The following is a 13,181-nucleotide window of genomic DNA, read 5'->3' as shown; positions in this document are numbered from 1 at the left end:
ACCAGCTGCCCACTTTCCAGCACATTTATTGTTACTGGAATGTCTCCAGCAGCCAAAGTGGACTTATTAGTTTCCTTGAAGAGCATGCATGTTCTTGTTCATCTTTGTTTCATCACCGTATAGCACAGTGCCTGTTGTATACTTGGTATGCAGTGAATATATTTTCAGTGGGTGAATGAAACAAAAGTAGGTTTATTAGAATTTTTCTTCCAGCACCATGTATAGAAGACCTCACTTTTCATTTATTTTCTTTTAAACTGCAGAACATTATTGGTTAAGAGTTGGGTACGTGATTTTAAAATTAAATACCCTGCTTTTTAAAAACCTACCTTTGTTTTTTTAAGTAAAATTTATAGTTTTCTCATAAATCTATTATGAAGAATGGAAGGAGCAATGTAGAAAAGCCATCTATTTCTTTGACTTTGATGGTGAATTGTATTGTTTGTGATTGGGCCCACTTTCCTAATTACTCTCATAAGTGTGTGGCTTGAATAGGGTTGATAGTTTAACCAGTGAACAGGCTCTAAATCAACTCTATGCTACGGGAAGCTGCTTTGAAAATGGAAATTGGGCAGCTGGGTGGCTCAGCCAGTTGAGCGTCCAAGTCTTGATTTTGGCTTGGTCATGGTCTTGTGGTTTGTGGGATCAAGCCCCAGGTTGGGCTTCATGCTGTCAGTGCTTGGGATTCTCTCTCCCTCTTTGTCCCCACTTTCTAAATAAGCATTAAAAAAAATAAAATTGGAAATTTATTCCGGAGACTTAGAAGCTGTGGAGCAGCAGGGTGCATGGACCTGGAGGATGAAACTTAGTGAATGGGATAGATCCATTGCTATTCCTGTGGAAGTGACTTAACTTTCAAAAAAAATGACAGATAATGAATTTTATATTATACCCTGATTTGTAACAAGCTTCGACGTTTTTTTTCCCCAATGTTTATTTTTGAGATCGAGTATGAGCAGGGGAGGGGCAGAGAGAGAGGGAGACACAGAATCGGAAGCAGGCTCTAGGCTCTGAGCTGGCAGCAGAGAGCCCGACACGGGGCTCAAACCCACGAACCATGAGATCATGACCGGAGCCAAATTCGGACACTCAACTGACTGAGCCACCCAGATGCCCTTGTAACAAGCTTCAGAAGGGAACTTTGTACCAATGATCTCCATTCGTATATGAGACCTCTATGGATGCTTTGTGTTATACATGAAGGAAACCTTTGTAGGACTTTCTTAACTAAGATGCTTTGAGAATAAGATTTTTTCCTTTTTGAAGAATGTTAACTATTACAAATCATGTCAAGAGAAACCTTTTAAGTGAACTTTTTCACGTTTCATTTTCCTCGACTGCCATCTGAGAGAAGAGGGTACTTTTCTTCTTAGACTTGTGGGTCTGAGCTTTTTCCTCATCACTATGGAGGCCTCTTTTCTTTTTCTGCACAGGAAGGCGGCTCTCATTCACGCATGTTTATTGAACAAATGCAAGAGCAAGAAGGGGCTGGAAACGTTGCTGTTCTTTGTCGCTGTCACAGTAGGAGTAGAGATGAATCTTTCGGTCTCTTTCGTTGGCGAGTGATAAAAACCGGCATGTTCTCTGGCCCTGGCAGTCTAGATGTTCCTTTCTGTGTTGTTGCTGCAACATCTTCAGATCAAGATTGAGCTTTTCAGCTAACTCACCATAAAGGTGTTTCCCATTTCTGAGTGGTGTAGAAAAGTAAGGCCAGTCTATTTGGAAAACTCTTCATTGCAGAAGAGTCAGACTAATCTCAGCTATTGATTGTTAACACGGTGTACTCAAAGAGGGCTTGGAATATAGGACAGTGAAATTGACATAATAGCCCAGGAAGTACAAGTGCAAGTTATGAGGTCTACAGTCAGGTGGCCTGTGTCCTGTGAAATTTACTGTTCAAGGCTTTGTCTATTTAGTACTGGCTTTGGCATATTTTAGTTTTTACCACAGCTTTCCTCAAAAGGCCTTGGAATAAAGAGTTTAGTTTTTTTCTTGTCAGGGTGGGAATAGTCATCTTGATAGAGGGAAGGTTTCATTTTAAAAATAAAAAAAAATAAGATTAGTTCAAAAAGCAAGAAATCCTGTGATTTTATTTGATGGCCTACTGCCTTTAATATAGAAGGAAATCTCCAAATCCTATGCATTCATTTTTGGAAAACAGAGACTGTTTGAGGGAGCAACCTCCTGTATGTATCTCTCCCTTCATTTGCGACTGTTTGTCTGCTAGCCCTGTGCTAACAGTACCCTGGGCCACAGTGAGGCACCTCCAGACCTCAGCTTGCCGCTCAGTGAATACCTCACTCCCACGGAAGCAGGCTTTGTCTATTGCTCTTGAATTGCTCCATTATTCTGTTTGGTTAGCTGGATGGTATATTCTGTTGAGAAATTGTATCAAAGCAACAACTGAATCACGGAGTACTTAGAGCAAGTAAATTGACTTAAATGATGCATTTTTCTCTGTAAAAGGTGTCTGAATGTAGGGAGAGTGTCCACAATGACGTTATTGAAACAGATGATTAGTGCAGTTGTTGTCGTGTTTATCCTCCCACACACATACACTTAATCATTGGATAAGATCACCGTGAATCCTATTGCCCCCCCCCCCCCCCACCGGCAAGTATTTTCATTGTTTTATTGTCTATACATATTGGAACACTGTGTACATGGAACCTTTGTACATTACATTCTGTCACAGGCATTTTTCTAGGTTGTAAGATTCTATGTGGTTATTTCATGAGGCATTGATTGTATTACAGACATGCTGTACATTTTCTAACAATTTTTTTGATTGTCATAAAATATACATGACATTTACCATCTGAACCACTTTTAAGTGTGCCCTTTAGTTAAACACATTAGCATTATGGTTTGACCCATCTCCAGAAGTCTTTATCTCGCAAAACTGAAACTTTGCACCCATGAAACAACTCAACATTCTTCCCTGCCCCCAGCCCCTGGCAACCACCACTCTGCTTCCTATCTCTCTGAATCTGATGATTGCAGGTACCTTCTGTAAGTGGAATCACACAGTACTCTTTTTGTGACTGCCTTATTTCACGTAGCATAACATGCTCAAGACTCGTCTATGTTCCAGCACGAGTCAGAGTTTCTTTCCTTTTTAAGGCTGAATAAATATTCCATTGTATGTATATACAACATTCTTATACATTCGTCTGCCTTTGTGATTTCCACATTTTGGTTAACTGTGAATAATGCTGCTAGAACAGGGCATACAGATATCTGTTTGAGTTCCTGATTTCAGTTCTTTTGGGCATATACGCAGAGTTGGAATTGCTGGGCTATACAATAATTTCATTTCTAATGTTTTAAGGAACTGCCTGTTTTCCATCATGGCTGCATGATTTTACACCCCCACCAAACGTGTACAAGGGTTACTGTTTTTCCACATCCTCATTAACACTTGCATTTTCTTTCTTTCATTATGGCCATCATAATGGGTGTAAGGTGGTATTTCATTATGGTTTTGATTTGCATGTCCTTAATGATCAGTGACGAGCATCTTTTGTGTACTTATTGGCTGTTGATATATATTCTTTGGAGAAATGTCTTTTCAAGTCTTTGCCCACTTTTTTTTTAAGTTTATCTTGAAGGAGAAAGAATCTCAAGCAGGCTCTACACTGTGAGCGCAAACTCACAAACCGTGAGATCATGATCTGAGCCGAAGTCAAGAGTCAGATGCTTAACCAACTGAATCACCCAGAACCCGTTTTGCCCATTTCTTGATTGGTTTGGTGGTGGTGGTGGTTGTTGAGTTGTAGGAGTTACTTGTATAGTCTGGATGTTAACCACTTACCAGATAATTTGAAAATATTTTCTCCTGGTCTGTGGGCTGCTGTTGCCTTTTCACTGTTGATTATGTCCTTTGTACAATTTTTATTTAGATACAGTCCAATTTGTTTTTCACTTTTGTTACCTATACTTTTCAAGAAATCATTTCCAAATCCATGTCATGAAGTTTTTCCCTTATGTAGACAGCTTTTTTTTTTTTTTTTTAACGTTTATTTATTTTTGGGACAGAGAGAGACAGAGCATGAACGGGGGAGGAGCAGAGAGAGAGGGAGACACAGAATCGGAAACAGGCTCCAGGCTCTGAGCCATCAGCCCAGAGCCTGATGCGGGGCTCGAACTCACGGACCGCGAGATCGTGACCTGGCTGAAGTCGGACGCTTAACCGACTGCGCCACCCAGGCGCCCCTGTAGACAGCTTTTTAAACTTAGGTTTTTCCTATCGTGGATGATGTTGCAATGAATGGCTTCATGCACTTAGCTTTTTCTTTTGTTGGCACTATTTACTTTCAGAAAGAAAGATGAAGTAGTGAACCAGTTTTGTCCCACTCTAGTGCCCATGGAAACACCACCACACAGAGCAGAGGATATCACCTGTTACCAAAGGTTTTGTTTTTGTTTCTGAAAGCAAGGAGGCATCTACAAAAGCAGTCAATACCTTGATTGCTCCTGTCGTCCTCTGGAACTGTGATTTTTAAAACATGGGTCACACGAGCAACCTGGGTCACAGAAAAGGCACAGCACCCTTAAGAGCAGTGGGGAGTGAATTTATGTGATTCTTTCTTTGACCCTCAAATCTGGGATCTCAGGGCTGCAGTGAAAGGTGAGGATGGTTGCCATGGCTGATTACTTTCCGGTGGCCCTGGGTAGTTTCCAATCTCCCTGCACATTTGAAGGGAGAAAAGTCCTTTTGGAGAATTCTTCTAAGAACTCAACATTGTGTAAATATAGAACATTTTCAAAAATCAAAAGTTTAAAAACTTCAAGCCATTTGCCATTGTGTTAGGAGGTAAAATCTTTGAGAAAAGCATGTTCAGTTAGGGACTGACATATAGTAATTATGCCCATTTATTTAATGGAAAAAATATTCCTTTGAGAATCAGATGCATACATTTTCTTCCTCTGTATTTTAGGAGATAAAATTTTTATCAGTCAAGGTTTTAATATCCTAGAGAAACATTTCTTCAAACTTTGGCAGTGTTGATGAATTGAGGAAAAGACGATCAGTTGCTCCTTTGTATTTGTAATAGGTTTTCTGCCTTTTTATACAGAGAAAAATCTGGAGCTCAAAAGGCAAACGGTGGTAATGACCGTAAGAAGCCTTCTCATCGAAGAGGATTCCAAAAGGCCTCTTTGCAGAGGATTTTTATTTGTGTTTGCTTTTTAATTTTTTATTTTGAAAATAACCTACATCTTCTTAAGTACATAAAATAGTTTAATCAATCCCCATGTTGTGGTGAGCCAACCTCAGTAATTAAGTGATGGCCAATCTTGTTTTATCTATACTTATCACTTTTAATCCTCTTACCTCAATTTATATATATATACATATATATACATATATATGTATATATATATATTTAATGTTTATTTTTGACAGAGAAACTATGCAAGTGGGGGAGGGGCAGAAGGAGAGGGAGACACAGAATCCAAAGCAGGCTCCAGGCTCTGAGCTGTCAGCACAGAGCCCATTGCGGGGCTTGAACTCACAACCGTGAGTTCATGACTTAAGCCAAAGTCGGACACTCAACTGACTGAGCCACCCAGGTGCCCCTCAATATATTTTTGAAACAAATCCCAGTCATCATTTATCTGTAAATACTTTTTCTTTTTTTAAATGTTTTATTTATTTTTGAGACAGAGACAGAGCATGAGCAGGGGAGAGGCAGAGAGAGAGGGAGACACAGAATCCAAAGCAGGCTCCAGGCTCTGAGCTGTCAGTACAGAGCCCAACATGGGGCTCAAACTCACAAACTGCAAGATCATGACCTGAGCCGAAGTCGGACGCCCAACCGACTAAGCCACCCAGGTGCCCCTGTAAATACTTTTCTAATACGCCTCTAAAAATTAGTTTTTAAAATGTAGCCATACCTAAAAAAAATGAGGATTCACTGATATCATCAAATGCCTGCAGTAATCATTTATCAGATTTTTCTTTTTAATTTTTTCTTTTTCATAAGGAAAAGTTTACATATAGTGAGGAATGTATACATGTGTAAACATCACAGTGTTACTACTTAAACCCAGATAAAGTTATAGGATATTTCCAGCATTCCAGCATCTTCCCTTGAGCTCCTTCTTAGTCGATAATCTCCCCAAAGATACCACTGTTCTGACCTCTGTTGTCAGAGGTCAGAAGGTGTTTTGTTTTTTTCCTCCTATAAAGTAGGCTACATGCCTCAGGTGGAGCTCAGTGCAGAGCCCAACGCAGGGCTGAACTCATGACCCTGAGATCAAGACCGGAGCTGAGATCAAGAGTCAGACACTTAACCGACTGAGCCACCTAGGTACCCCAAACAGTGGTTTTCAACTTCCTATCAGTGGAATCATATACTCTTGTGCCTGGATTTTTTTACTCAAGATTATGTATGAAATTATTCATGTTATTATACTTAGCAGTAGTTTGTTTTCATAGCTGTGAACTATTCCATTTCATTGAATGCATCAAATAATTTCAGTATATTCATTCTGTTTCTAGTTTGAGGCTATTATGAATAGTACTATTAACATGACATACATGTCTTTTTTTTTTTTTCAACGTTTATTTATTTTTGGGACAGAGAGAGACAGAGCATGAACGGGGGAGGGGCAGAAAGAGAGGGAGACACAGAATCGGAAACAGGCTCCAGGCTCTGAGCCATCAGCCCAGAGCCTGACGCGGGGCTCAAACTCACCGCAAGACCGTGACCTGGCTGAAGTCGGACGCTTAACCGACTGCGCCACCCAGGCGCCCCGACATACATGTCTTTTGAGGGCATAATAATTCTGTGTATACATATGTATACTGAGGAATGAAGTTACAGGATCATGGGACAGGCATATGTTTACTTTTAGTAGGTATTACTAAGCAATGTATGAGAATTCCCCTTGCTCCACATTCTCATTAACACTTGGTGATGTTAGTCCTCGTGAGCATGGCCAATCTGATGAGAGTGTGGTGGTATTTCATTGCAATTTTGATTGATATTTTCCATTGTTTTTCAGCACTGCTTAATATGCTTATTGACTTTCAGATATCCGCAAAAGTGAAGTGCGTATTCAAGACTTTTGCCTGTTTTTTACTGGGTTGTCATTTTTTACTGATTCTGGGAAATTCATATATTCTGAGGATCAGCTTTTTTGAATAAGTGGATTGCAACTATCTGTGATTGTCTTTTCCAGTCTCTTATGAGTGAATAGAAATTCTTGATTAAGTTTTGATGTCAGGTGTCCAGCTTTGTTGTTGTTCTTCAAATTTGATTTGGCCATTGTAAGTATTTGTCCTTTCCATGTAGATTTTTTTTTAAAGATTTTATTTTTAAGTAATCTCTATATCCAATGTGGGGCTCAAACCTACAACCCAGAGATCAAGAGTTGCAGGCTCCACCAATTGAACCAGCCAGGTCCCCCTCCATGTAGATTTTAGAATCAATTTTTCAATACCACCTCCCTCCATACACACCCCAGGGATTTTGCTCTGGATTGCATTGAAGCTGTAAATCAGTTTAGAGAAATTAACATTGTAACAATATTGAATTCTAATTCATAAAAATTATATATCTCTATATTAGTGGTTCACAACCAAGGTCAATTTGCTCCCAGAGGACATTTGGTGATATTAGGAGACATTTTTGTTGTCACATCTGTGGTTGGGAGGGTGGCTGTGTGCTACTGGCATCTTGTAGATAGGGGATAAGGATGCCGCTCAACATGCTACAGCTCATAGGACAGCCCCCAAAACGAAAAGTTATCTGACTCAAATGTTAAGAAATCCTGATTTAGGTCTTTAGTGTTTTTTTTAGTAATGTTTTGAGTTTTCAGTGTGGCAGTATTGCATGTCTTTGTTAGAGTTATCCTTACAGATAATTAGTAATTTTGTGCTATTGATTTTTGTTTCATATTCTCATTGTTATGGGTATGTATGAGTGTGTGTGTGTGTGTGTATATATACACACATATACATACATATATGTGTGTATATACACACACACACATACATACATACACACATGTCTCTTATATGTGTTTTATGTGTCTGTTGTATTTTAAACCTTTTATTTTAGAGATCCCCTTTCAGTTTCTTTCCCTCTACTCATATATTTTTTTCTTGTCATTGAGGAAACTAGGATCTTTGTCCTATAGAGTTTCCTGCAGCTTGGATATTGCTGATTGTATCAGCATGGTGGTGTTTAATATGTTCCCCTGTCTCTCATACCCATTATTTCATGAGGAGGTCCACAATGAGATACTGATTCTATCATTTGCTTTTCATTTATTATCCCAGGACATTTTTGTGGAGGAACTGCCCTCCTACCCAACTAATTCGTTACTCTGAGTCCATAGAGAAAAGTCGGGATAAATGCTTACTCTCTTTTTAATGAGTTCAAAATAATGCGTTGGTTCCTTAAGATCCTCCATAGGCAACGAGAGCAGTGTTGGTGGTGGTGGTAGTCTTGTTGTTAATTAAAATATCATTTTGGATTTATGGTTTAACTTTATATGATGTTTCAAACTATTGCTGTTTTTACTCTCATTAGGGATTATTGTTCCATGTTTGCATAGTGGGAACCTCTTCAAAACCCTAATATAGCTTTTAAACTTCCTAGCTTTCTGCTCTAATAAGATAACTCCAGGCTGTTCTTGAACATTTTTTACCCCTGACCCAGAATCAACCATTTCTTCAAAGACCCACAATCTGTTTTACTTAATGTATTTAGAGAGGGTGCCAGACCCGCTCAGGGCTGCTGGTGGTGCTACTTCTAGGCTTTTTCAGTAGACAGAAGTATTTATTTTTTAAAAGATAAAACCAAGACTTTATATCCTAAGCTATAGGATTTTTAATTACATTCTTTTTCCTATGCACAAAGTCCTGAGTCCCAACAAACAGCAACATACCTACCCATCGCTTTGTCACAAACTACATCCCCAGCAGCCTTAGAATGGCAATACCAACTTGACTGGAGAGAATGTGATTACTGAAAAAAATATTTTTGCCATCTTTTGGGGTCTATTTTTAAGAATATTTCATAATGAAAATGCACTGTCAGGTTATTGTGTTCTAAAGTCCCTTGGAATAGTTCTGTGTGGTTATTTTACCAACTGGATTCGCCTTTAGGTACATTAATTTTGCTGTTTAGCGATATTTACATGATCCCAAAGTCTAATGTACAAAACAAAGCGTCTACAAAGAAGCTTTGTTTCTATCCTTGTTTCTTCTTCCCTATTTCCTTCTCTTACCTTGTATGTATCTATTTTTTTTAATTGTAAGTTATTCCATCTGTTTTTTTTCAATATTAGCAAATGTATATATATCCTTACATAATCCCTTCTTTAAATAAGGGAGGTTTTCACCATGTGGTTGGCTTCACTTGTCCCCACCTCTGTTTTATCTACTTTCTAGTATTTAAGAAGGTTTGTATTTTGGTTCTAATGCTTACCTTTATACTTGGTCTTTACATGATATCCTTACTCCCCTTGTGTTTGGATCATTGTTTGTTGGTTCCCAATATGAGCATATTGAGGTGAGCTATGAACCTCTTTCTTCTTCCTTAGATTCAGTTTTAAAGTAATGATACTTCTACCCTTTGGGAACATTTCCAAATCCCCCAAATGAGTAAGTTTTATGTAGAAACACATCTGTTGGCCAAAATTGATCAAGATCAGGTAAATTAACATAGGGTTAAAAAGTCAAGTGACCCTTGTTAAATTCATTTTTTTTAAGTTTTCTTTTAATGTTTATTTTTGAGCGAGAGTGGGGCAGGGACAGAGAGACAGAGAAGGAGAGAAAGAGACCATCTGAAGCAAGCTCCCCTCTGACAGCAGAGAGCCTAATGTGGGGCTCGAACTCACGAACCGTGAAATCATGACCTGAGCCAAAGTTGACGCTTAAGCGACTGAGTCACCCAGGCACCCCAAACCTGGTTAAATTCTTAAAACAACAGGTCTTGTGTAGCATATGAGAGGTTGCACATTTATCGATCGATTCATTGTACTGGGTACACCGTCTAACATGCCAGATGCTGTGGGGTTGGCAGAGACTGTACTTCAAAGAGAGAAGAGCATTTCCATTGGGCTGGTTTTTCACCTAAGCCAGTATGGGAAGTACTGAGGGCCAGTCTAGAGTACCATGAATAATTAATAGCCTTGGTTCTCAGAAACCTAATTTTGGTCAAGAACAAGAAGCATATCCCTAGCTTCAGCTTCTTTCGTTTTTCACATGGCAAAGTGGTTAACATGTAAGCAAGGAAAGGGGAAAGCCACGCTAATCCGCACTTGATTGAAATGAGTTTGTTCCTGAAAAGCAGGGTTCTACATCTTTCATTCCTTCACTGGTTCATATTTGTTGAATGCCTGTTGTGTGTAAGACAGGATGATAAGGGGTACGGACAGAAAATAACATTCTAGAGGGGATACTCATATGCAAACCACATTTGGGTAGGAGCCTATACTGGTATGTCCGTGCAGAACTGTGGATGGGAAAATCTCCATCTGTGCTGCCACATCGCGCAGGAACGGAGTGACAGCAGACTTGATCGTGTGCTGTACACGTGCCACTAGAGCTTGGTTTATGGGTATGAATGCTAGTGGTTCTTCACTAGTGCACTGATCTTCCTACTTCTCTTCTTGTTGGCTTAGTATCCTATTAGATGGGGGTAAACAAGTTATTTATTGTAGAATTTGAGTAAGTACTAAGTAGATGGGAAAAAATGTAGCAGAAGGTTGATATTCCAAATAAATCCGGTTCATTATCGCCCACCTCTTTCCCCTCCCTTCAGGACTTCCCCACCCTCCGCCCTTACTTACTTTCTCTCTCTTCCCCTGACCCTAGAGGAAAATGGATGTGCATACTGTTTGACTCAGTAATGCTATCTCTAGCAGTTTATCCCAAGAATATATTGGACTTGCCTGAAAAGATACAGGTACAAAGATGTCCATCGGATATATTCATTGGATATATCTGTGTGTGTGTGTATACATACATACATATATACATACACACACACACACACACACACACACACACACATGTGCATGTCCACCCCTCCCCAGACACACTTTGCACACAAAGTAAACTTCCTATAGGGGATTGACTAAATGTATTGTTCTTTCCTTTTTTTAGAATGACCATATGCTATCTACATAATTTAAAAAATCAATAAAATTATTTTTTTTTAAATTTTTTTTAACGTTTATTTATTTTTGAGACAGAGAGAGACAGAGCATTTACAGGGGAGGGGCAGAGAGAGAGGGAGACACAGAATCCAAAACAGGCTCCAGGCTCTGAGCTGTCAGCACAGAGCCCGACGTGGGGCTCGAACTCACGGACTGCGAGATCATGACCTGAGCCGAAGTCGGCGGCTCAACCGACCGAGCCACCCAGGCGCCCCAATAAAATTATTTTTAAGAAGGCAGTTACTACTTGTTTTCTCTTTTAGTGCAACTTAAGGAAATTTAGATTTTGTTAACAGTTATGAATTTTGAAAGTTTATATTCCTATATTTTTTGAATTGGTATTCGTTTGATTTGGTTTCTGTTTGGTTTATGTACGTAATTGGATAATGACTATATTACAGTGGGGGAGTGTCTGACTCTCGGGAGGCATTCTTCAAGTTTTTTTTTTTTTTTTTTTTTAGCTGGAATGAGGGAGTTTTCAAGGTTGGCTCAGTGGTAAAACCCTTTGATCTGCTTTAAAAATTATGGTTACTTTTTATGTGTGTAAAGTTTTGAACATGTTTTGCATTTTTAAGATGAATATTGATCATCTTCCTTTGGCCATGTGTTTGTAGATGTCATGTTTGTTACTAAAGCAGCCTCTTATAATTTGACTTATGCGTCTTGCTTTGAAAAATCAAGGGCAGATTCTATTCTGTCAGGTAGACTGAACTTTCTTGCCTCGAACTTTTTTCTTAGGGTAATTTAATCAGCTTTGAGACCTTACAGTGTCTCCAATTATTAGAAATATATAGTGGTCCTAATATATTAAATGTTTATGAAAGTATACATTAAACATAATTTTGTTTCCTTAACAGAAATCATAGCCCATTGATGAGTTTTGGAGCCAGCTTCGTCAGTTTTTTGGTAAGTTGGTATGGGGAGAGTTGTTGGTGTGAAGGAAACAAGTATATAAAGTATGTCTTAGAGTGACTAGCTGTGTAGATAGAGATCTTTTAGCATTTAAAAGTGGAATCAAGTTTTGCCTATTAACCAAAACCTGTAAGATATACTCTTCCTTAATTTTAAAAATAAAATGCTTATACCTTCCAGAGTATTCTGTTTTTCTCAATCAAAAAAAAATTTTTTTTATATATAATTGGAAAGACCTTTCCAAAAAAAACAAATTGCAGTAGAGATTTAAAAAAAAAAATCAGGCTTTGGATACTAAAGGTGTGCTTGAAAATCATTGACTAAATGTGGACTGGAAGGCAAGTTAAATTAGCATAGCTGAAATTTGTTAGTTATTATTACATTTTTAAATATTAGTATTTAGGAATTGAAGGGAATAGGTTGCAGTTGGGTTTTTAAAGAAAATTCAGCCATGTAGAAAATTGGATACTTTTTTCCAGAAATACGTATAACATCCCACAAACCACTTTGCAACACAAAATTAAAAATAGCTATCTTAGAATGGTATAATAGCAAGTGTGTGTGTGTGTGTGTGTGTGTGTGTGTGTGTAATCAATATCATGTGTAGAGATCAAGTAAAGTAAAATAGAGAAAGCATTTAGATTTCAAATCTAGAAAGATATCTGCAAATTTATGTGTCCTACACAGGCTGTCAGTGCCCAACTGCAGACGCCAGACCAGCTTCTGGTGACATAGGTTTTCATTCAAGCTATTTATTTCCTCTTACTGCTGGGGAATATGACAAAGGTTTTTAAGGCTTGCTGTTTTTAGGAAAACATAGCCTCCAATTTTAAGGAAAATGGTACTCTGTGGGAAGCACTACATGAATACCCACTGAACTGCAGAGGCAGTGAGGGAGACCCAGCCAAAGGGTGGGGCAGGAAGGTGGGAAGGGAGGCTATGGCAGAGCTGGGTCTGCTTGGAAAGAAAGTGTGGTCGGGGGACTTGACCAAAGATGGCTGTTGTCTGGTTTGGCTACAAGGGGATAGTATATTAGAGTCCTACCAAGGAGGCCTGGAATGGATAGGGCTCCATTCCAAGGGGAGGGCTTG

At 38.9% G+C, this 13,181-nt stretch overlaps 1 protein-coding gene across 1 annotated transcript in view; it reads left to right on the top strand.

Moving 5' to 3' along the window:
* The window catches only part of TTC39C (tetratricopeptide repeat domain 39C), a 107,247-nt gene that overhangs the window by 34,453 nt on the left and 59,613 nt on the right, over positions 1-13,181 (top strand). Inside the window, exon 2 of the mRNA XM_040479209.1 lies at positions 12,036-12,084. Coding sequence (XP_040335143.1) covers positions 12,036-12,084 — 49 coding nt within the window. The remainder of the gene's footprint in view (positions 1-12,035; positions 12,085-13,181) is intronic.

This window comes from Herpailurus yagouaroundi, unplaced genomic scaffold (genome assembly GCF_014898765.1).
Source record: "Herpailurus yagouaroundi ecotype Mexico unplaced genomic scaffold, PumYag 142, whole genome shotgun sequence".
NCBI classification, from domain to species: domain Eukaryota; kingdom Metazoa; phylum Chordata; class Mammalia; order Carnivora; family Felidae; genus Herpailurus; species Herpailurus yagouaroundi.
Note: the sequence above shows the minus strand (reverse complement) of the source record. Positions and strands in the feature narration are given on the sequence as shown.